The 25,305-nt window shown below is 40.8% G+C and overlaps 1 protein-coding gene and 1 long non-coding RNA gene across 3 annotated transcripts in view; one reads left to right on the forward strand and one right to left on the reverse strand.

Annotated features, from left to right (window-relative positions):
- LOC135798481 (uncharacterized) overlaps positions 1–25,305 on the forward strand; it is a 54,290-nt gene that overhangs the window by 2,270 nt on the left and 26,715 nt on the right. The window lies entirely within an intron of this gene.
- Sox15 (Sox box protein 15) lies at positions 1,652–25,033 on the reverse strand. Its single transcript, XM_065311319.1, is given in 5 exon segments — positions 1,652–3,624; positions 3,626–3,863; positions 19,869–20,101; positions 20,164–20,406; positions 24,637–25,033. Coding segments are annotated over 5 exon segments (2,019 nt in total). The 5' UTR covers positions 24,678–25,033; the 3' UTR covers positions 1,652–2,360.

Here is a 25,305-nt window from a genome sequence, read left to right on the forward strand (position 1 = left end):
ATTTATATGTATTTTTTGTCTCGAACATAATCTTAACTTGATTTGTCTTGGAGCTAAAACATAGGCAACACAACATGCGATTTAGGGGAGGGTGGGGCAAAGTGGGCCCCAAAAGCGAAAAAAGGGAATTTGTTTACCTTTTTTCACTCGTTACACTATTTTTTACATCCTTGTGCAGTATTCAATATTAATAAGACGTGTCTATCAAAATAAAAAAAAATCAGAATATGGGGCAAAGTGGGCCCCCACTCATAAAAATTAGGCTCTTACCTTTGTATCAATTTTTTGCTTATATTATTTTCTTTTTTTATTTCTTACTTCGAATTTGTTGTGGATAAGTTGTTCTTGCAACTTCATCTTATATATCAAAAATTTTAGGGGGTCCACTTTGGCCCTCAATTTTTTAAGCCTCCTGAATTTCAGGGGGCCCACTTTGCCCCCAGGGGCCCATTTTGCCCCCCCCCTTCCCCTATTTATTAAATTAATGATAAAATGAAGATGTAGGTATTTCAAAAAATTTGTTTTTTTTTTTTTAATGTTTTGAGGCTTATTCTATAATCTGTGATTTTATGCAAGGAGTAAAAACTTAACAATAGTAAAACCATGTTGATACAACATAAACGAAAACGTTTAATATTAATTTGTTAATATTTCATGCCCGGTGAATCCGCTACGGCCGATGGCTCAAACGCAAAACGTGCACTGAATCGCCTCTTTCAACACCGCATCGTTTTTCCGAACGCTGCGTCCACTCATCGCGCGGGTTATTAATCGCGTTATTAGCGTCCGCATCTAATAATTATAATTCAGCCGCGGCAAATTTACGCGCGTTCGACGAAATTCGCCATTGTCGCATTTCTTTTATTACTTCATTAAACGCGCACGACGCGTCGGCCGCAGCTCGCGCCGGCGTCGATAATAACTCGTCGTCGTGATCGAAACATCGCGGCCTCTGCCTACTGACAATGAGCGCGCGCGCGAGCCGCAGAAATAAAGAAAGCCCCCGTACATGCGCTTTGTCGGCGCGCGCGGTCACCAAAGCGGACGACCGCGGAGACCGAGAGGCGTCTCTTGAATTTAGTAGAGATAGATGCGGAGATGTTCTTTTAAGATAACGCACGCGGCGCGGAGGAGAGGAGAAATACCGCAAGCCAAATCTATAATTCATTATAGGCTCTTCGACGAAACACCAACGAGCAGAACGGCGGCGCGTACATTGCGGCGAATTTACAACAACGCCACGACCCGAAGACGCACACATATTGTCACTCGACGAAATTTTCACTGCGCGTGCATATTAACGCCACCCGTCATGGGAAAGTAATTATAGATTATACGTTTTGTATAATCATTCCTGATTCGATGGCGATAAGCCCGAAGGGTGAGTGGGTACCTTGTACTAGGATCGTCTGCAATTCCCGGCGAACATGTTCTTCTCTATACGCGTTTAATTCATTTAATTTGATGTAAAGTGGAATTCACGCTTTGCTAATCATGCATTCCGCCGGAGTGTTTTCGTTTTAAATTAAAATTGGGCGGCTCTTTGTACCTACCTGCCATTTAATTTTCTTTGTTTGTTTTCGTGTGTTTCTGCTTACCAAGAACAAGCTAAAAATAAGTATTACAATGTCGAAGTAAAGGCGCACAGGTGTTATGAAAAGTTTTGTATATTTTTTGCCCATATATGTCTATAATAATAAATTTTTCAATCAATAATAATTAAAATTTAGTGTGTTTGTTAAAATAAGTACACGAGTAAGAACTAACGACAGTAATCATAGCATATACAGAATGTTCAAAAATATCAATAAAATTACAAAATTACAATAATAATGTGCAATTAAACAAGTACTTCCAAATATGATACAACATATACATACACACACACTTTGGCTTTACATTTAATATAAAAACGTACTAACGAGGAGAATCAGTTTTCGTATTGCTGCGTCGGCGATAACAAAAGTTTGCATTATTTTAAGTACTTTGTACTCGTCGTCAAATTTAACTAAAGTTGAAATGTAAGTTACTTGTGTGCAGAACTTACTGCGATAATTTCTACTAAGTAAAAAAAGAATTGCTTAATATATTCTACACTAAAACCTAAATTTAATTGAAATATGTACAGTATCGTGAAAATATAGGATATTTTTTACAAAAAAAAAGATCTTGTGTTTTCTATGCTTAATATTTACACTTTGAAAGGAATAATTGCGTGGAATAATTAAGTTTATATTGGATAAATGTAGTTTTGCGTCCACTTCACTTTAGCACCGTTCTTATGTAGTGAGTTCGATTGAACTAATTATATTATTGCACTTGGTTTTAATGCGGTCCAGGAATGATAGTGAATTCGGAAATCAATTGCTGTAACAAGTTTTCCGCACGTCGGCGAGAATCTCGCTGAAATCGTCGTCGTTTTTAACATTACCATTTTGTAGCTCGGGATGGTGATACACCATATCCTGATAATGGGCGGCCATCATTGGTGACTCATGTTTGACATTCGTGTTTGGTAGAATCACCGATGTGTGTTGCACAGTCGTAGCAGCTTGTTGGTGGAAATTGTAGGTAGTCATGTTCGATACCGGTGTAGTACCCAATTCATTGCTACCAGGCGCGTTGTTTACCCGATGATGATGATAATTATGATTGGAGTCTATGTTACTATCAAGATACTTGTCGAATTCACGTGAGTCGACATCGCTTTCGACGTCACTGCGTTCCTCCAACGACTGGTGTGGTGGATGTGGTTGACTATTGGCATGCGCCGACGGAATATAGTTCACCAGTGTACTGTTGTACGCATAGGAATCCACCTTGTATTGATTGCTAAGATCATAATCCTGTTCACCTTTTGGCATCACCACATTGCCAGTATTGGCATAGACCAAGTTATCCTGAGCGTCTTGTTGTGCCTGTTGCTGCATGAGATGTGGCATCTCTTCCTTGTAGTAATGCGTAGCTACGTGTCCATCTTTGTTGTAGTATTGTCCCAGATTAGTTGAATAGTAGTGCACTGTGCTTGGAGTGTTGCTCGCAACTGAAACAGTGTTGATTTGAGGAGCTCCCGTGCCCAAAAGTTGCTGATCTTGTGAGGTTGCAACCGGTGGATAGAATGTACCAGTGACTACGTGTCCCTGCTCAACGCTGGACTTATTCGCGCACATCACATACATTCCATTGGCCATTGGTACCGAGGTAATGGGTTGTGCACTAGTATAGTTGACGCTCACCGGCTGGCGATGGTAGTTCTGAACTCGGAAATTTGGACTGCTAGTGTGTTGAATATTACTCGCACGCTTCTCCTCAAACTGCTGCTCTTGTTCCAGCGGAGACAACTCGGGAGTAGGTAGTACTGGTTCTTCAGCGCTGGAATCTTTATTCTCAGGGCTTTTAGGGGTTTTGATTAAAGTCTTGTTGGGTTCCGGGGAATGTGTCGGAGATGTTTCCGGAGTGTGGAGAGTATAGGGACTCTTTTGTTGATAGTTGGTGTAGTAGCTTTGGTAGGTCTGCTGGTTGGTAGGATACTTTGCTGGGAACGGACTGTAGCGTTCATTACTACCCTGATTGCTATAATTCTCCATGCCAAAACTCTGCTGCTGAATCGCGCTTGGCGAGAGATGCATTGGGCATGTAGCCGGAATATCTTGGCGAAACATTCGGTAACCCTGGCGAAGGCAGCGAAGTACCTACTCGTGGTCCGGTCTGTGCGCCCGGTCCTGTTCTTTGTTTGTTATGCTTACGGCGACGCGGCCGGTATTTGTAGTTGGGGTGTTCTGTCATGTGTATCACACGTAGTCGTTCGGCTTCCTCCACGTACGGTCGGCGATCGGAAGGTGCCAAAGAACGCCACTTCTTACCTAAAACACACAAAAACCGTAATTAATTTATGTTATTCTGATTTCTCAAAAGAAACCAATGCGGATAGAAATAAGCGGATACTAATTAAAGATAAACTACTTTGTAAAAAATATTATGCGTGATAAATCTTCATCTAGGGACAGTATGTGTGGACACTTTCAACAAAGCGGTGCCCAATAAAAACGAAATTTATTATTTCGTTTTGGGTGCGCACGACTCCATCGCAATATATTCAAATTAAAAGTCACATAATGCGGTGGTCGCTCCGGCAAGTAGTAGTCGTTGCCGTGGGTGGGTCGTTGGAAAAATAACCGCGCTCGTACACTTTTGACCAAAAGTGCAATAAATAATCACCTTCGTAGAGTCTTATTAATGAGAAATTATTATACTGCTTGTGAAGTGTTTATCGAAAACGAGTTGGCCGATGACGGATGCGTTTTTAAGTAGTAAACGCGTCCGAAAGGGATGTCACGGTACATTAAACATAACTTTTTTTGTGAGTTTTAGCCGCGACGGTTGCGCTTTAAGGTGGGGCATCGAAAAGGTACTCGTGCACATCATCACACACCCTCTAGTCAAACTTAAAGAGTGACCTAATTACATCCACCCGCGCTGTGCGCGCTCAGCGTTTACTTATTTCTACAATGCGCCACGCAGGAAATTAAATAATGTCTTTCTCTGCGTTCCGTGCATCGCATCGGTTCGTGTATTCTCTAACAAATTTATTACACGCGCGTTTGCCGTCGAGTGCGGTATGTAAGTCATTTGTTTATTCATAAGAACGAAACGACTTAATTTATAGATGATGCGCCGGTAGTCGAAAACCGCGGCGAGACACCTCCGGTTGGCATTTTCATATAAAGTCGTCGATTTTACAGCTCGGGATTTTTACGGTTTTCCAGCGTGTTGTTGGTTGCATTTATTTTGGAAGCAAATAAAGGTAACTACGAATGCGCGCTTGTTTAGTGTGATGTCCAGCGGCTAGGCTACCTCACTGTGGAGGAGCCACGCAGCGCAGAACGCATTAAGCGCAACCACCCGCTGATCGCACGCATAAGATGCCCGGCAGAAACAATTTCTTGAAGGCTTTCGACTGTCAGTTGTCGCAAGCCACGCGCGGCTTCTCTCCTAGCACGCGGAACGCGCAATAAAACATTAGAATTTATTGTTTTACCCTTTTCGAAATGCGCGTGGCAATGATCATAAGTACGCAGCTTTGCAACAATGCAAATTAGAAATGTCTCCGCGCAGTAAAATAAAAATTTCATAACTCCACTCTCAATTAGAAAGCATCGATTTGATGGTTGATATAAATCGTGATAATTTATTACACGTATTAATATTTTTACTGTTTGTAAGATAAAAATTGATTTAGACAGATTTTATTAATAACCTGGGGACCCAGAGAAAATTTCCCGTGGCCATCAGTGAAAAAAATCAATCAAAAGTTGGTATGGCTGGTGCATGTCACTGCCACACTCCGGCGACTCAACGACAAGTCGCTCGAAAATGCATTAATGTTGTATGCATGTTCATAAAGAGCGGGATATTAAGGGATGCTCTTGTAATCCTTGTAAAGGTGCACGGCTCTGCGTTGGTGCGCACCGGGTTTGACCACCCGCAGACTCACAATCGCTGTGTCAATCACCGATCACGCCCCTCAATAATTAATCATAGTTTCGCTCGCATATGCGCTTATGCCATGCTACACGGAAACATGAGTTCGGCCAGAGCACCAACAAGAATACCGTATAAATAACTCACGGGCAAAGGACGCATTGAGCTAAGGTTTTTATCGGTTCGAGTAGATCGCTTATTAATATCTTCATTTTTTTCTTCTGCAGCGGTGAGTTACTTTCAAATAATTCACATTTTATATTTTTAAGATACTTTTAACTGTAGGTAATAGCACTGAAGCTGAGATTATCACATGATTATACCAAAAAGCGTAGGCTGAAAGTTTATGAACACTTAAACTGCTATCATTAAACAAAGTATTTTACTGTTTGTTTTCATTTTATTGATTTTAATGAAAGGGTAACGTTTGAAGTCATCAGGGACTTCTAAACGTAGGTACGATTTTCGGTTTTTTATTCGCGTTATCGACGCGTTTTTCAGACAATTAACCGCAGTGAGACGCTCAATTAAAATAACCCGCAATTATTTTTTATTGCGTTTCGTTTCGCCGGCACAAAATTAATCCTTATCAGCAAACACAGATTACACAACACGGGGAAATAAATATTTTTATTTATAAAGCCATAAAGGACTTGCAGCATGTAGCAACACACACACATACAAATCGCTTGGCACTAGTGACATTTAAGGAATTTGTATAATCGAGAACATTAATAATGATATCCCCAGATGTTGGAGTTGTTGCTCTTGTATTAACAATCCCCGCGATGCCCTGATGAATGCAACGTCAAAATCCGGCCGACGTGTACGCGACGAGACACGACGCAACAGCGCAACACATACGAAGAGATGATGATGGTCCACCGGTGAGACATTCGACAATAAATGCTTTCGGTTTGTGTTGCGCTCGCTATATCATAAGACAGCGCAACGGGACGCTGGTCGAAAATTCTCCGGGGTGAGCCTACGGCGAACAACACCCAAACTTAACCACAAACATTTTCAATTACTGATAGATCTGGACCTTTGTATTAATCAATTAATTATTACTAACTTGGTTTGGTTTTGCCTGCGGTCATTTTGGGTGAAATGCGCAGCGATGAAATTTGGATTTAGATGTTACTAGTTTCGATTCGTGTGGAACAGAATCGATTAGTTATTTGTTTTCATCGTCTCGATGTGTGTAGGATTTAAACAAGTTGTTCCCTTGATCGTGTACGCGTCATGCGGCCGGAACAATGATACAACTCTCTGCCATCGCCATCACTTTACGTGTACACTTAATGTACATTAACAACAAAATGGTTCCGTGCTTCGGATCAAAAATCTCGACAATGATTTGTCGCCATCATCAATCATCATTGGGTCAAAATGTTGGTTTTTCAACCTTGTTATTCACAATCGTACAGCATTAATAATGATAGTTTATCATTTTTTGGCGTTTGGGACCAGTAGGCGGAGTTGAAATTGCGGCATCGTGCACACATACGAAATACTCGTATCTAAAGTGCTTCAATTTGTTGCCGAGATACACACACATACACTCACACGCCGCTAATTAAAGTCATTTCGCTACGTCCACCATATCTGGCTCATTGTAATGATAATTAACGAAGCACTTACGTAATTTCGGGGCTGTAACAACATCTCCGTTCGTTTTCGAAACGAGCACACAACACGAAGCACCAGAACGAAACACAAATCGCAAATTGGTTAAAAATGGTGCGTGATGCTAAGTTAATTAGCCGTATAAAATTGTTTATCATAACGCAAGACATTAATTACGAGTTGTTACGCGTCGTTATTGAGGCGCGATTGTCGCGCGTGCAATATGCAAACGAGAATCCTTTTTGAGTGCTCGACAAAAAAACTAAGGATAAGCACCGGAAAACGAGTGACGTCACCGAAAGGAAACCCGTAATTGATGGGCAATCAACGTTCGCCAGTTTGAAGCCAGCGCAAAGGGCACTCCTTGTAATGACCATGCCGAGCCGCTATTATGCGTTGAAAATTCGTGCTTTACTCTTCACGCTTTGTTGAATTTCAAGCCGAGAGTATCCAAAGCGTTTGTCGTTGTTCTGCAACAACACTTATTCGTCTCGTATAAATTTTAATTAAAACATTATCGTTTTGAAATTTGAATTTTGACATCTGCGGCGCTGATTCTGCGCATGCGCAGCACTTCGTAACCCAAGTTTGACAGAATTATTCCGCCTTTTGTGCGTTTTGTGAGTGCTGTGATAACTTCCAACAGTTTTTGGGTGATTTTAAACTTAATGTAAGTATAATCTTCTTTGGGGTACACGAATTTGTCATTTAGAATGGTCTGATGTCCACCGCCCAAACCGTGTTGCACGAATTAAGCGCAAACTCGCTTGTCTAACTGATTTTCGATTGCGTTACCGTTATTTCCGTACAGTCGCGCCGAAATAAGTGCGACACAGTGTTGTAATAGTATTGAATTGGATAATAAGAGAATTTGGCCGCGAAATTACTCGAAGAGGTTCTGTGAAATCATCGGCATCATTCGCATAATTCGTATTCGTTCCTCTTAAGCAATTTTGTTGCCTGTCACAACTGATTATACTTTGTCCTATTATTTATTAACTAATAAACGCCAACGATTATTTCTTCATGTGCGCGCCGTGTCCGTTCTATGGCTCTATGTGTGTGTGTCTTGTATTTATAAGTCATCGACAGTCACGATTCTTTACCATGTATGAGTTTTCTGGCGAAGCAGAAAAGGTGAGAAAATGCAAGAAAATCATTCAATTTTAATTGCCACTTGATTGAAATTACGTTCATATTTATGTATTTAAGAATAAGTATAAATTGTCTTTGCAAATTTTACACCTAATGGCGGAATAATTACAAACTTGTATGAATAACACATTAGCAGCGTTTGCCGCGCCGAAAAACGCCTCGCAATTCTATTTCGCGTCATCGTAAACTTGGCGCTTTGCATGCGCATTGGCGCTGCTAGACGAAAGGTGCACGCAGCAAAACCTCAAAGTTTACGACGCGTTTCGCGAGAATCGCTCAGCAACTTTGGCGTTCTCCTCCGCGACCGGCGCGCGGTAACTCAAACCGAAACTGATGGTTGGTCGTGTAAAGATTTTACGGCCGCGTAATGGGGTCAAAAGTCCAATGAGTAATTGCTTTTCTACCTTCTTTACGATAGCACTAGTTGGTAAGGGCTACGGGTACGCGCGCATCACGCCATTAAAAATATGCTACAATGTTTGGCTACCACTTGTTTAATTTGTGTCCATTCGCGAAAATAATTGCCACCTCGTGCGCTAATCGTACTTATACCTACAAGCAAATCGAAGGAAAAAAAACATTACCATTGCTTGTGAGTACTACCGCACCTTGAAACCGAGCGCAGCACGAGTGAAGACAAGAATCGTCTTCGTTATTATCGAGCGCCGAAGGAAAAAAGGAGCAAGACGACGCGTTCGTCGCCGCGTCGAGCGTTGAGTTGGTTCTTTTTTGTGTTGTTTGTAGTTGGTGTTTGGGCTGCGGCGGCGGGCCGACACGCGCTCCTCTTTACGCCGGCGGAATTACAAATCGACCGCAAGCCGCGCACGCAACAACCGCGAAAGGCATCAAAAGCATCGCGAACTGCATCGAAAGCCGCACGCGCTCATAACATCGCGATGAATCCTTAAATATGTCGATGGCCTAACCCAAAAATAACAGGTTTTTTTTTTCGTTGATGTTGTTATTGTGGGTGACTAAAAGCGTCACCATTTAAACGCTTTAATTTGAATCACCAGTTGATTGGCTTCTACCAATCCAATCCAATTTTAATTCGAGTCGCATAAACGTGAATCGATGATCCCGATCCGCGCTCAAGTTATAAATAATGAAGTATGAAATGCAGATGACGTTCGTGATTCCGTATCTTAACGAACGATGAAGAGCGATTGATTGTTGCCGCTGTGAACATTCGCCGCCGCGTTGCTGGCGCTGCTGCTCGAGTTGATTAAAAAGTTCATCGCAATGACTGCAGCGAAACGCGCGCGCTCACAATTTCATAGACGCCGATTTAGTTCTATAGCAACCGACAAAACCTCGTCGCCGTGTTACCGTGTGTTGTTTGTTGCCGAGAGCGCCACGGCAGCCACAACTTGGACGTGAAGTCGAGTCCGAATGTAATCGCGTTAATCGTGTGACCGACTCACCGGGTCCGCGCAGGTAACACGATCGTGCGCGCGCGTCTATAATTCAAACCGCGATAAGAGCAGCGCCGCGCAAGCAATCGCTACTAACTTGGGTGTGACAAGTCAATCGCTTAATTCTGTAATCTAATTTAAACACACGCGCAGCAGGGCGGAATTTTCAGGCGACGGTAATGCGTCAAGCAACGTCAAGTTTAAGCACCCTGAGCAATGATGTAAAAATAATATTGGTTCACGTTCAAGGAATTTGTTCTGTACGATAAATTAACGTCAATTTGTTTATAAGTTGCGTATATTATGCTGTATTGTGTGCCGGTATTATTTTTATCATGCAAATAGTCAAGATAAATTCTTGAGGCGAAAATAATATGGGAATATTTTCCTTTATGGCTACCACACAATTTTGCAGCAAAGATTAAGTTAATACTTATCGGACTTTTACTGCTTTGGTCAAATAAAAATATTTTTAGATGGATTTTCGCGCAGGTGGAGAAAAAGTATTGAAAATACAACTCTGATACTATAAATCATACGGGAAAAGACGTAGGAGACAAAATCATAAATAAAATATGAATATCCAATGCGTTACGATGCAAATTAATTTCGAGCGACTATCGTAAATCAAAGCGTAACCAATACCCAATTAAAATGTAACGATTATCCGTTTTTCTGCCTTCATCTTGCGGAAGCAAAAAACACAAGACAAAGAGCGTTGAAGCTGCGTGCATTGCTTGCTTTGTTTCGTTTTGTTTTATTTTATCCGGACGCAAAAATGGCAACGCTACGTATTTTCGCACGGATATTTGCCAGAAAAAATAAGTTTACGACCTGATAACACGATGTCGCGTTTATTTACAACACAGAAGTAAAACAAGTGCTCAATATAGCACAATGACGATAAAATATATATTAAAAAAAACGGCTTCGGACGTTTTTCCCGCGGTCAACTGTCGACTTTTCGGCGTTTACGTGACGCAAAAAAAAACACTTTCTACATTGATCACAGCATTATAAACGATTGTGGTGACCGTAGAAAAATAAAACGTACGCAAACGTAAACTCTCAACTCCGCCGACGCAATATTAATAATGCATTATTACATTGATTATTATTATTACTTGCGAGTTCGCTGTAGGTTCATGCTTGTACTCGCGCGCGGCTGGAAAAAAAGTGTGTGCAGTGTGTAAGTATGATGTTGCTCGCGCCCGCCGAAGATGTTGAGGATACTTCCATATTTATTGGCGCAGATCACCGCAATATCTTGATGACTCATCGCGATGTTATGACTTTTTACAATGTTGCGTCTTTCATTCTCCAATGGTTTTCTTAGGGCCTCGAAGTGATTAAATTTTTGATTTAACACAAAACGTTAATAGGTATATTTGTATATTTAATGATTATTTTAGATTTATTACAATAGTTATCATCTTCAACACGGAATGGTTGTTGATTACTTAGAGACTTATTCAATTATATTTATTGATTGTAATATTTGTCAGTGTTATGCAGCCGAATGCACTCGCAAATTTGATGCTGTTGCGCATGAAGCCACGCAGCTGGTGCGCACAGCAGACGCGCGTGTTTCGTCGCTGAGTTTTTATCTTTAATTCTTATTCCACGTGTATTAAAATACCGTGTTCCTAACCCACGCGAGTAAAAACACAGTGCGACGAATCGAAAATACACGCAAATATTAATTTAATCATTCGCGAATGTAATCAACTCGCCCGGGCGTAATTGCGTTCTTCTTCGTTATGAACAAAACGCGGATAATCGCTCAATTTTCAAATGCGTACGCGCTCGAAATTGCCGCGACCGATTAATATCGAGTGATTATTTTGCATTTATTTGTCATTACTCGTGCATAGTCTGATAAGTGCCTGTCGCGTAGGCCGTAGGCCTCGGTACGCGTGCATGGAGAGTTTGGGCGGTTGTGCAAGTGCATATATCATGTAAGTAATAAACTTTTAGAATACGATAACATTTTTCTGCGATAATTTCATTACTAATTGTAATTTAACCAATGTATTGTAAGCGTATTATGCATATTTTTGTGTGGTTAGACTGATTCTCAGAGATAACAAGTCACACTATCGATAGTGTCGCTCTTATCTGCTTCGGAATTTAAGAATTCATGTTTTAGTTTGTTGCCGCTAGAGGTCGCTACAGTTTGTAATAATATTTCTTCATTTTAAACAAAACATTGTAAAGTGTTGTATGGCAAAATAAGTATATTTAGCAAGATTAGTTATTAACATTCAATTTGGTTATGCAAGAACCTCAATAAGGCATTTATTAGTGAAATTGTTCCAAAGTGAGAGATAATTGAATACCAGCGTGTCCGTAATGCACGCCGTTTTCATAATATATTCCTCAATTCCACGGCGCGTCTATGTAATAAAATTGATGGTGTATCTTCAGATCGGCACAGCGAGATAATGTGTACCGCGAGTGCGTGAGTGGGAAAGAGACAGGGCTAACATATATGCATGCGGGCATTCGAAATGACAAAGTTTCCACCCTGCAATCAAACGGCACATTAACGCGTTACGGGACACATCGACGAGAGCGCGACGGTAAAAAGCGGCCTCGCGTGATATCAGGACTCAGCACATGGGCTAAGCCGAAGAGTGCGAGGAGTGCGCGCGCGCGCGCCGCTCTTCGCCGCCGCGCGGCATCGATGTGTGGTGATATATGGTCAAATGGGCAGACCGGCGGGCAGCGGTAATAACAGAGCGGCGCTTGTAATAACACACAATCGGGCCTACCTCGAAAGCACACGCCGTTTTACGACGCCGGTGTGCTTGCGCGCTCGCGGAGCAATCACACACGTTTAGTGAACGATTAAGACCTAGAGATCGCCGGACACATGCTCATTGCGCACGAGAAGAAATTTAATAATTGGTATCGAGCGATCATCCGCAATCCCCACGCTCTCTGCGCGCACCGTCGCTCCTTTATTTTTTCACGAATAGAAAAACAAAAACGTTTTTAAGTTTCCACGTGTACCTAAACACTGTGTGTGTGTGTTTACGATGAAAATCACGAGCGAAATAAAACCCGCCTCGACGTCGGAATGCATAAATGCTTGTAATTATTATTGTCGAGCGTAAATTTTATTGATTTCCACAGCAAGTTCAAACGACCTGCATAATATTTGCTGAACGACTGAGCACAATGCGGCGATTAGCCGCAATGTTGATAGAAACGCGGCGCAAAAATTAAAAGTTTACGTTTTATGGGGAAGCAATAAAGTGTCGATGATGATTTACGCATATGATGATTACAACCAGAGTTACATTCACAAAATGAATTATGTGCATGAATTTGCCAGCGGTGATTAGATGTAAATTCAATTAGAAAGGATGTAATTACAAGAAGTTGAAGTTTCCGTCAAAAATTCAATTTTATTTACGTTTTTTTTTAAATTTAAACCGTGTACAGTTTAGTGTTGCGACGGGTTTCGTCCGCAACGTGTGGTAGTAAATCCTGCCAGTCATGATTTCCACGAGTATGACTAGGAACTTTGAGTGAATTTCGTTAGCAGCGTGTGTCATTATTATTCATAAGAATATATGGGTGTTCCCGATACTGACCCTACTGCGCGGCGCGACTTGACATCGCCGGCGAAGCGTCCAAGAAAACGGGATAGCTAACACTTGACTGACTGACTGACTTGGCGATTATTTTTCCGGACGCGGTATCTATTGAATAATACATTTTAATGCAACTAATTCCACGACATCTAACGACTTCGAGAGACTACCACACCCTCCTTGATCCATGCGCACACATTAAATCTCCTCGACGGAGATCAAAGCTGTGTGTTGGGTAATGTTTTTCATGAATCACACTTCGAACACCACACACACTACACAACTCGGTTGGATAAAAACCGAGAAAGAAGCAATAGAAATAACATTTGAAAGTGGCGATTAATTTTGATGTTTGCGATGTTGTTCGGCGTCGAACATGCACGAGATCAACAGATGTAGTATAGTTATGATTTCACAACTTCCTGCAGCACGCAATTACCGGGTAATTAGCGAGCGTACGACGTTGCCGAACAAGTGCGCGAGTATTGCACTCCCCTGCTCTCCGCCGCTCTGCGAGAGGTAACTCGTAACTTTTCAACTTCAACCTGCGAAGAGGGGGCCCCAGATTGCCGTGCCAGAAGCTGATCGCATGCGGCTCATAATAATACTTAAGCCGTACGTTAGAGGGTAATGCGAGTAATGCGGTAGCTGTAACGACGCTATGAGCACGCCACCAGCGGACGGACGGCCGGCAGGCGCACCGACAATAGTGGGAACGCCCCGGTGAGAGGTCGTCGGGTCATATTCCCATAAGAATACTCCCACACTCCATATACTACACTTATTCGCGTAAAGAGCAATGCTGGCAGATTGCAGAGTGACTGACTTCCACTCTAATTCAGTGCGCGAGTCCGGTGGTTTTGTTTGCGGAAAAACAACCGCTTAGTGCGCATGATAATGATACTCACGATGGTAACAACCGTATATTGTTATCAGATTCTTGCGCTCATCATACTTCCCTATATATTTATGCGTATGACTATTTATTACAAGCGCAAAGCCCTTTCATATCGTTATTTCCTTATAGGTACATTTAGTAAAAAATTCGAAAAATTGTTTTACAACAAATTTTGATCAAAAACCGGTCTAAATCTAAATTGTTATCATTATGTCTTACTTTTTTCTAACTTAAGTTATTTTTTTAAACTCAGTTTTAAATTTTTTATAAAAAAAAATTTTCAAATTTTATTTTTTTATACTTTTAATACATTAATCTCTGTTGATCAAAACCTGTGTTTAAGTAGTTAGATAAACAATTTAATTCATAGTTAAGTGCTGAAAGTATTATAACAATAGCGCAAATAGTTTTCAAGTAATTAATTAATAAATTATCAAGGTATAATTTTACCCACCGCAACAACATCTAAATTCATACATTTCGGGTTTGTTTTATTATGATGTGCGTAATAAAAAGTAATTGGCAATTATTCAGACGTAAATTTACGCCGAGCACTTGCCAGCGCTCATTAGAATTTTTAATATGTAAAACTATGCGAGCGTTACATAAGACTTGCCTAATTTAGAATTGTTGTTATGTTGTGTGTGGTCTGATGCGAACAAGACATTTTGCATTCCGATATAAATTACACCGGCGTGCATAGCATGGTCCATAATGAGAAAATAATTGTTTTACTGCGGTGCTTCGATGCTGATTAGGGATTATTTGCCATATTCGTATGACAAATCGAAAAGAAATAAATCTTGTTGACCTCAGCAACTATCTCACCGCGTTCTCATTGTACAATCGACATGGTGTAATGAAGTGTCCAATTATTGCATAGACCTACTACTGACAGTCTGCGTTCTTATTGGTCACACTAAACTAATTACATTTGCAACAGAAAAAACAACTAGAAAATACCTTGGTGATGGGGATTTCAGAATTTATTTGAAATCAATACGAATGCAAAACCAACCTACAATTGTTCGAAATCGAATTGAAAACGTCAGAAAAAGATGCATCTCGATGGTTATGCCCATAGATTTTTATAACTCTATAAGAAATCAATATAATTTAATATCGCGCGGTATAATAATAACCTGAGCCAGTTCTAGCAATGCGATAGCTCTCTCGATCCGCCCGGCGCTCTCGGTTCGTTCATCGGATCTTGATAAGTTTCGAACGCTACCCAGGGCTATCACGAAAATTATTTATTAGTTCGTTGCGCGCACTTGCGTAGTTTCGGGCTTTATTGCCATCGCTTTAGATTAGTTTTTAGTTTTCTATCTGCAAGTATCTCGGTATCGCTTGTGTTATAACTAAGCAAGAAGTAGTCTTGAAGAAGGTTGGTCGGTATGCAGTTTTTTGTAATTGAGATAACATTTTGTATCAGAAGCATATGAATATAGAGAAAAGAATTACAAAATCATCAAATAGAAATGTCTTAATGATTTAAGTTTAAGTTTGGCTTCGCAATTATTATTTTTATTTTTATTCTCTTATCTACGACGAAAATGTTTTAATTATTTACAAAAACATTTAGGTATCTTAGATTAATAACATTTTCTTAGTATTAAATTTAAAATGTACCTATTGCTTTTAGTGATAACAATTTTTGACCTACATTTATAGGCTATCTTTAATAATTAAATTTATTTTTCAAGAAATTTGTAGAATTTATTTAAAAATTTATTAGTGCATTATTCGTTTAGCAAAGTACCTACCTATGTATTTAAATAATTAATTATATAATTAATACATGCTTTAATAATGTATTTATTAAATTGGCCATGACAAAATCAATGTTGTAGTTGATCTTGATGATTAGATTCTTATCTCAATTAATTATCGCGCTATAGTAATCTACGTATTAAATTGTTCCAAATTTTGACTCATCTTGATGGCACGTGCTGTGCTAACCACACACGCGGTTTTTACTGAGTAGGTAAACACTCGAAGCGCGAGAATAGCCCAAAATCCGTACTTTATAAAAAATGATTGCCCATAAAAACAATATATTGAATAATACCAATCGCGATCACAATATTAAAGCAAAACATAAAAACGTAAACACAGTAGTTCACATTTTTTACCTTCAACACCGCAAAAAACAAATTTCTTAGGTGATAAGCGAAAAAAAATGCTCTTTTTATATCACTGATCATCTGTCAGTTCTAATTTACGGGTATCGTTAGCGCGCGACCTGTTGCGCCGAAGCGCTGCGAAGTTAATTGCGTATGTAACGATTCATCAGTGATTACGCTGAAATCCATATAAAGTCTGACGACTTCGCCGGTACAGCGAATCGATCGCATTGAAAAAGCGGTTTTTTCTATAATTTTTATATGGCACCGTTGAAAGTCCAAGGGTGGCATAACAGGCGCTAGCGCGTCGCGTAACGACCACGCTCGTCTCAAATTGTTCGCATTTCAGCAGGGTAATCATGTAATCAATTCCGTACACGTAAAACACATCAGCGTCAGTTGCGCGAGTTTAAACATTGCGAAGCGGAGCAGGCTAATTCGCGCAAAAACGCGCGTTAATTAAATGTCGTCTACCTCGAAACATTTAATAATATCATCGTCCCCATGGCAAGTTTTAGCTTCAATTAGATCTACATAGCGACATGCAAAACTTTCAATGTGATTCGATCAATTTTTATCTGTTTTGCTTTCCTCATCTGTCAATGATGTGTGTACGCGAGGTGTTTTCATTCGTGTCGAGTCATTCGATATTTATTTTTAATACAATCGATTGTTGAACTATTCTTGTACTCTTCGGCGCTACAACCTGCGAACACATGAGCACTTGACGGGGCTGAAAAATGAATGGAACACGCTTCGAGACACGAGTTGTGAATGAAACGCCGCAGAGGTGTTTTCGTGCCTACAACCGCACGAAACACAATGCATGAGCTTATTATTATTATTATTATTATTATTATTATTATTATTTCATATAGAAATGCCACGAGCGAGTATCACACGTACTTTCAGCCGGCGCATCTACATGCGCGCTTGATAAAAAGAAGGAAAACTGTACCAGTGTGTGGCTCTAGGTGCTTTAAAGTACGTGCTGACGTCGTTGTTGCGACGAAGAGATGGAAGAAAAACCTGCACACCAGAGACGGTATGAATGTAACGAAATACGAAACACGAAATACAATGGGAGATCGAGATTTGTATTGTTTTTTTACGTAATGCGTGGCGGTATTATTTGAGAGCCGTTACTTTTTCACACGGATTTTTATAGTCTTCTTTGGAATACGCTTACGCCAGCTCACGAGCAGCTGATCAGCGAAATGTAGGTGTATGGGTTATTTTTATTAGTGGAAATGGTAATATCATTATCTTAAGGCGGGCGATTTAATGAGGCGACACTGTTTTAAATACTATGCGCTCACGCATGCGGCTGTGCTCATTTTTTTTAGAGAGATGTTGGGATGAGTGAAGATAAACACGGAAATTTATTATATTTATTTTTAAATTCGGTCACTCCTACTTTGATTTTGCAGAGGCGGAGAATCTGGTAATTTATGCAAATCAGTACGGCACTTTATTTATTTTGTTAACGTGTATAAATTTGATTATAAACAATAGATTAGCATAATTATTATGGTGGTTTTTAGTAATAAAAGAGCAGCAAATGCTCAAAAACTTTTATTTTTTCATTAAATTTTAAATTTTACAAATTTTACTGCCAAATTTCTAGTTTTTGACTTTTTAAACTATTCAATTAAAAAATTCTACAATTTTTGATTAAATTTTGAGGTTTCTACCACGTACTTCTCCAATTCTTCAACTTTTATAGTTTCTTCATATGTATGTCATTTCAATCTAATATTTTTATTGCTGTATGTTTCCCGCCCGTAAAAGGAAAAATAAATCTAAATAAAACATCCGTTATTGTAATACTGTGTCGCGATGTGAGCATTTCATGCGTTTGGTCTACACATTCGTCCACTCCGACCGGATATGTGAAGACACGTGACGGATGAAAGAAATAGCTTTCGGGAACGCGTCGTCGCGTCGTGCCTGCGTTCGTGTCTTGACTCCGCGATGGGATCACCCCGAAAAGCTCGCTGCTGGCCCCATGGTACGTGGAACGGCCGATTGATTTTTATGCGTTTTGTGTGGTTTCTTCCACGGGCACGACGCATTAATCATTCGCGCGCGCCGGGAATGACTAATTAAAAAAACTTGACAACACCTACGCGGCCGGCCTTGGCAGCGCTGTGTACGGCTTATCGCGGCAAATGTAGTATTGTTTATGTTTTCGAAAATGGCATTCTTATCAAATTTATTAAGGCCTCTATGTTGCGTATAGCCGCGGCGCATAGAAGTAATGTAAGTTACTTAAGTAAAGTGCGCTACTGTCGGGTAGAGTGGCGAGTGAGCGGCGCGTCGACACGCTCATTGGATGGGCGCTGTCTTCGCAGTCCAATCCCCGGCGATCGGCGATTTCCCGCTTATTTTGTTTTAAAGGTTAAACTGGTATTATAAAATGGCCGCGCTCGATTTGAGCGTGCTGGCAGCGGCTGTGAAACGGGGAGAGGAGAGATGCGCGTCGTCCGCAGAGATAGACGGAGGAGAGAGAAGCGCCGCGCGGCTCTCTGCTCTCCGGCTCTCCGACGGTCACGAAACATCATCGAGTTTTACGTTTCATTGGCCGCCGCAACGACTCATACACGATCTCATGCTCCACCAATTAGTTACCAGAACCATCCTCATCATACACAATTTATACGACCACCTCAGCCCGTGAATGCCAACCAAACCGAACGAATTTCGGTGCTTTTTCTTGTAGCGTGTAAAATTGAAGGTGTCCCACTTGACTTAACATCCAAATCTGTTTTTACGCTCTACGTCTGGCTGTGCGCCGTGTTGGGCCTAGCTGTTGTTTGCTTTAATAACCGTTTTCCGGCTTTGAATTAATTTTACTAGCACCCACTTTACCATTCGCTGACTCTGCTAACGGCGGCACGCAGCGAATTTGTTAAGCGAAAGTAAGACATGCGGCATTCCTCATCCGATTAATAACCGTGGTACCTTCACGGCGGAGGTTTAGATCGAAATCAGAAACGGAACGAAAAGTCTTGAAGGCGGGCGGTGCGGCAGCGCGGCGGAGATATTGTAGAACGAGTCACATCCGGGAAAAACGCAATGAGCTATGAGCGATCTGAAACACTTACGGTGTACTTACTCGCTTTACCTGTACACAGCCACGGAACAACAACTACAACAGCGGTGTTGCCATGTTGTAACTTGTTCTTTGTTCGTTAGCCTGTGGTTTTGTTCGGTTGGTATAAGCGCACAAAAAGCGATTTTTTTGGGAGCGGTTTGAGGCGCTGCAACCATCAGTCCCGACCCTGCTGATGGCTGCTCAATATATAGGTTCATCCTCTTCTTCATCGCCGCTGCGCTCAATGACAAACAACAACGGCCGGGGCCAGCGACACGGCACGACAACAGTAATTTTAATTCCACGTAGGTGTGCCCCGAGCTCGTGCGTCGCGGTAATCACGCCAGCAGACGTCAATCAAGCGGAGGGTCAACGGGTCACGTGAGGCCTTTTTATTTTTCCGAATTGCTTTTAATGTCAATGTACACTCATGCGTATAGGTATGCTTTTTTTCAGAAGACTTACCTAGCATTTTGCTTAGATCGGCATTGTGAAGGTCTGGATTTTCATCGGCTAACTTTTTGCGCTCCACTTTAGCCCACACCATGAATGCGTTCATGGGTCGACGTATCCGCACCTCCTTGGCGACTTTTTGTCCTTGCGCGGCGATTTTGTTGCCATAGGTTGGCCGCGTCTGGGCGAACACAGGGATACTGTCGTTGTAGGTTTGCCTCATGTAGACATCCGTTGTAGAAAATCTAAATTTTAAACAAATTAATCCATTAAAACCCTTGAAACATCAAAAAATAGGTATGTTTACCTATTATCATAATTTCGGTATTCTTGATAAATATTCTGAGACATGTCCCATACGCCAGCTTCCTTCTGCATGACTTGTGGAAGCACTTGCGATGCTGGAATGGTATCCTGATCCTGATACTCGTATCTAGGCGTCATGTGATACTGATTCTGAGGTAGCATTGGAGAGGGCGAGTTGGACGGAGAGATACATGTTGAGTAAGGGTTTGTTGTTGAAGGCGACGGTGTCGCTGCTTCCATCATTCTACAATGATACAATACAATTACAAATCCAATTCACACTGAAGGACGTGTAATTATTCTGCGTTGAACGCTAGGCAAACAATCCCGGTAATAATAAATTAAATCATTAAACATTCAGAAGCTATTAATAAAAGTGTAAATCGAGGCGTATTTATTTGATTTCAAGATATCAACGCAGATATGCAGTAATTAAAGTTATGTACAACTGGTGTGTTAAAAATACCATTCGTATGAGATTATGGTATTGCCACTAGACAACAATGAGGATGAATATTTCGGCCGATTGCATATTTATTATATTCGAGCGACCGCGTGTCTGCGCCGATTAATGAATGTGTGGTGCGCGTGCGTTGTCGCTAATGGTATTGAAAATTCGTCATTTGATAGGCGCTCAGACGCGTAAACGTTGCGTGACTACGTTTAAATGAACTTTTGAAAGTGTGACGAATGCAATTGAACATGCATTATATGCAATTTTCTCGCCAATCTCGCACAAAAATGAATTACCCGCTCTCATTTAAGGAAATCTGTAAAAACGAATTAAGAAACAAACGAAAGCCAAACAATACTTTTATATTGGCGATGAGAATCGAGCGGGGTTTGACGTGCAAACGTGCAAATGTTGTATAAAGCGCATCCTTGGAGTGAAACATTGCAACACTCGATGGAAATATCGCCGCGTTATCGACACTTTTATAATGCACGACTCATTGCCGATGGGAATTGAATTTTTTTGCTCCTGAAACATTTTTGGTTTATCGGTGAGGAATAAATTAATAATAAACGCCTCAATTCAAAACCAAAATAAATAAATATTTCTAACGTTTATGGTCTTGCGATATACGATCACTCGCCTACAACTTCCGTATATGTTAAGTGTCATTTTTCGCACTTGAGACCAATTAATACAATGCGTTTTATTGGTTTTTAGAGGTGAAAACTTCTAACTCCAGGTTATAGTGGATATTGGCTTGTAGTTATCCAATAATTTTATGCTAGATTTGAAAACTATATCGCCTTATCAATGCGCATTAGTCTCGTCGACCCACGCGTTTCTCAATAGCACATATTGAGATTGAGCGTGCAGGCAACAGTTACGATAAGGTATAATCTATAATAAAATAGCCTGCAGAGATATGTATCATGCGCCCTGCTTAAGTATTGTTTATTTTAATTAGTCGTAAAGTCGTTAAGTCGTTAATTAAGTTTAAGCGTAGGCTTGGGGCTTCTGTGTAACAAGCGATCGATGTTCGAACGCTGCGTAATTGGCGCACAACGAAATTTCGTAAAGTAACACGAAGCAATCGCGCGATATTAAGCATAAATTTGACTCCTGCCTCGCACGCCGACAGTTATATGTGCCATTTCCATTTACGGCGAATTTCTTATCGGTTTATTAGCTATTTACTTTTGCCCTTATGTAGATTTTAATCGCGCATATTGATAAATACCACGAGCGCGGCTTTGACTCGCGGGAGAAAATCTCCGATTGTCGGAGACTGAATTACGATAATGTGCAATGTGCACTGTGCGATAGCTGCGCGCGCGATGGCTCAAACGTTCGTCCAATGACGTCATTTATTTTATCATCGTTCATATTTAATGAGGCAATAATCAATAACATCGGCTACCGACGCTCATTCCATAAATTTCGCTCGCCGGCCGGCCGTAACTACCATTCGCGGTATCGCTCGCTGTGTCGTGACTTTTTCCACGCTGACCTCGCGCTTGGCGAAAAATTTTTCGGTCGCTGAAAGAAATTTTACGAGCGCCCTGCGCGATAAAAACTAGCCGGAGGTATGCGCATCTGCTCTCTGGCTGTTGAAAAGGTTTTCCAAATGATCGTTTCGTTATCCACAGTCCAGTCGGTCGGTGGTGGCAGTGCCCGCGCGGCAGATTAGTGGTGGCATTTGTAGCGCGGCGCGTATTCTTATCACGTCCGTCGTGTTCCGTGGAACTTGCGCGAGATGCGTTTTTGCGGCCGCGGACGCGCCGGGATGCTGCGACACGCCGTCGACGGACGGCCATCGCCCGAAATGGTCTTAGTAGACAGTTTAAATTCGCGCCGTCGCTGCCAATCCAATAATTAAGACATTTGCCGCGAGATATCACGTTTAAATCAAGTACGAACTATGTTAATGGCTCGCTGCCACCGGTTCGTCGCTGCCGTTACGCGCCGCTCATCGGCCGCGACCGATGCGAAATATTTCTATTATTTCATATATGAAATAAATGCGTTTGCGCGCGGCGACCGATGTTGTTGCACTTTTTTTGTCAGCGCAAACGCTGCGATGTCAAGGAACGCATTAAGGAAAGGCTTCTAGGAAAGACGAATTAAGCCGACAACATTTTTTTTTCTGTGTAAGCAAACATCGGCTGAGAATCACGCATGAAAATTTGGCAGGTTACACATACCAGAAATAACTAAACTTGTTTTGCAGCACAGAAATCAATACATTGCCGAAATATATCACAATGTGTTAATGTTTGTTTTACTTCTGATACAATCAAGATCTATGTCAAGTATCGACCTTATTTCGTAACAAATGTATACCACTTTATTTATTTTAAAAAAATACACTACCTACATGCCAATAAATACGAATGCATAAAAAACAATTTTACGCTTAAATGTTTGGATAAGAACAATCAATCATCATCAATGCAGGACCAGATTTTGCGCCCGCTGAAAAACTCGTATAGGTAATAAAGCGAAAACACTTCGACAGCAATGCATCATTTCTTGATGATGATACTTGGTGACAAACGAGTTTCGAGACGTTTTTGCCGTCACAATTCAATCGCGAGTCACAAGTGAAGAATTGCAGTTATGAGGAATATCATATCGGGATTTTAAAACGGCGTTTCTTTTGCGCGTAGTGCTTCAATAACATGTATGTTTTAATACGGATCGGTAATTATCGTGGCGTTTAATTGCAGGCCGGCCTATCGAGCGTTTTTTACGACATTGATTACTTCATTACTGCGCAGCTATTAGCAGCCATAATCTTGTTTTACCTCGCGAGATTGCGCAGTTGTGATTCGTGGAAGTTCAAAATTATGTATTACTCGATAGATGATTACTTCCATATTTATACTAGGTGATATAAGGGTGTTATTTTTTGAAGAATGTGAAATTTAGTATGATTAAAACACTATTTCAGACATATTCTCATTTTTTGCAAATTGATTTGATTTAATTTAAAGAAAAATTAAATTTTAACCAAAAAATCATTTTCTTATCATTTTTGAGTATTGAGTGATTGGTTTAAATTGTATTAATTAAGAAAAATATTCTGCAAGACCCTGTATGAATTTTATAAGCGAAAAACGTAAATAAAACAAAAATAACTTCAAGTACAAGTGAGTATCCTCGGTGTAATCTACCATCAGTGATATATTGCTAATTATAAATTGCATTCGAATGTCTGAGGACGCAAAGAATTTACTTATTTATGCTTATAAAGTCCGGTTCACTTTTTATTGTGAATTTTGTAAATCAAGCCTTTTATTTTTTCGGTTTTCCGCAGAAAGCTATTTGTAACATATATAAATCAATCGATTTCGGATATAAATCAAGGGACGAAAATTCAGCATTAATTCAAGGTGGGCAAACGAACTGCCGAACCCCGTCAGTGAGTGACTTTCGAAAAATGCGGCGCGCACGAATAAATTTGATTAATTTAACATAATATTTGTAGAATTTGACCAGGACGCCGACCGAAAAATGTAAAAAAGTCACCCAAAAAACAAAAACTCAAAAATCCGAGCACAAGTTTCACACACAGCTGATATACTCGCATTTAATGCCTACTTAAAATCGACGCTTAATTACGCGCTCTTGATCTTTGATTAATGATAAATGTAATCAGAAATTTTGAACAACGTTTATTTTCCTTGTGTGTATCTGATGTCATTTTATTGTCGTAGGTAGGTATCTAGAGTTAATATTTATAGGATTCATTCAACCATGGAAGTCATGGAATGTGTGTATTTGCGCATCATTACTGATACAAAAGTGACAAAGAGTTTGTGTTCACTGGGTAAATATTTAAGCAATTTTGCTCTAGGTCAAGGCACCTGCACCATCGCGTGTATTATTTAATCCCCGTGTTTGGCCAAGGCTTGATAGCGTCACAGTATTATCAAAAATTACATATCATTTTAAATGCTCCTGCCTGCATAATCTATATTTACGCTTTTGTAAACAATAATAATGTTTTTTCCTTACCCATAACCAAAGCCAGCGTTGCAATCCTCATCGGAAGCCATTGCAGGTAATAGAAAACAACAAACAGCCCTTTACAAACACTTTAAGTAAAAACTTTGCGCGCAAAAAGTCCTTTATATGATGCGCTAGCAAGATTTCAAATTAATGGTAATTTAAACGCTTGTATCCCATATTGTTTTGAAAGTCACTATCACTCGAACGCAACCAACTTAAGTAAGTCTTGAGTTTTTGTGAAAACTTTGATAAAACACACAATTGCGGGCGTATTGACGGTGCGAAGCGCGACAAGTGTGATTTGTCCACGCGAGACTCGCGGTTTTGACGAAGCGCGCGGGCGCGAGCAGCTTACGGCGAAGCGAGCGGCGGACTCGGACTCAGTACGTGCGGCATGCGCAAGCCACGTACTGAAACTGACTGAGTCGCGTACGACACCGACCGGCAGGTTGGCGGTGGGCTGGTTCAAAGGCGATACCTGCCTGCACGTTGATCGCCGTTCGTCGTTGCTTCGCTTGGTCAGAGCCTCCTTTTTGCCGGAGACGGACCCAAACCTAGCTAGCATGTGAGCACATTCATATTCACAATGTACACGAGTCGGTTTTTTGCATTATAAAACGTCACCTAACTCCACATTGGTTAATTTCTACTTTTAAGAAACTTGTTTTTCTTGAT

This window comes from Atheta coriaria, unplaced genomic scaffold (genome assembly GCF_025399875.1).
Source record: "Atheta coriaria isolate IRGN ID8LTWV9N9 unplaced genomic scaffold, Caltech_Dcor_3.1 hic_scaffold_9_pilon, whole genome shotgun sequence".
Classification (NCBI taxonomy): Eukaryota; Metazoa; Arthropoda; class Insecta; order Coleoptera; family Staphylinidae; genus Dalotia; species Dalotia coriaria.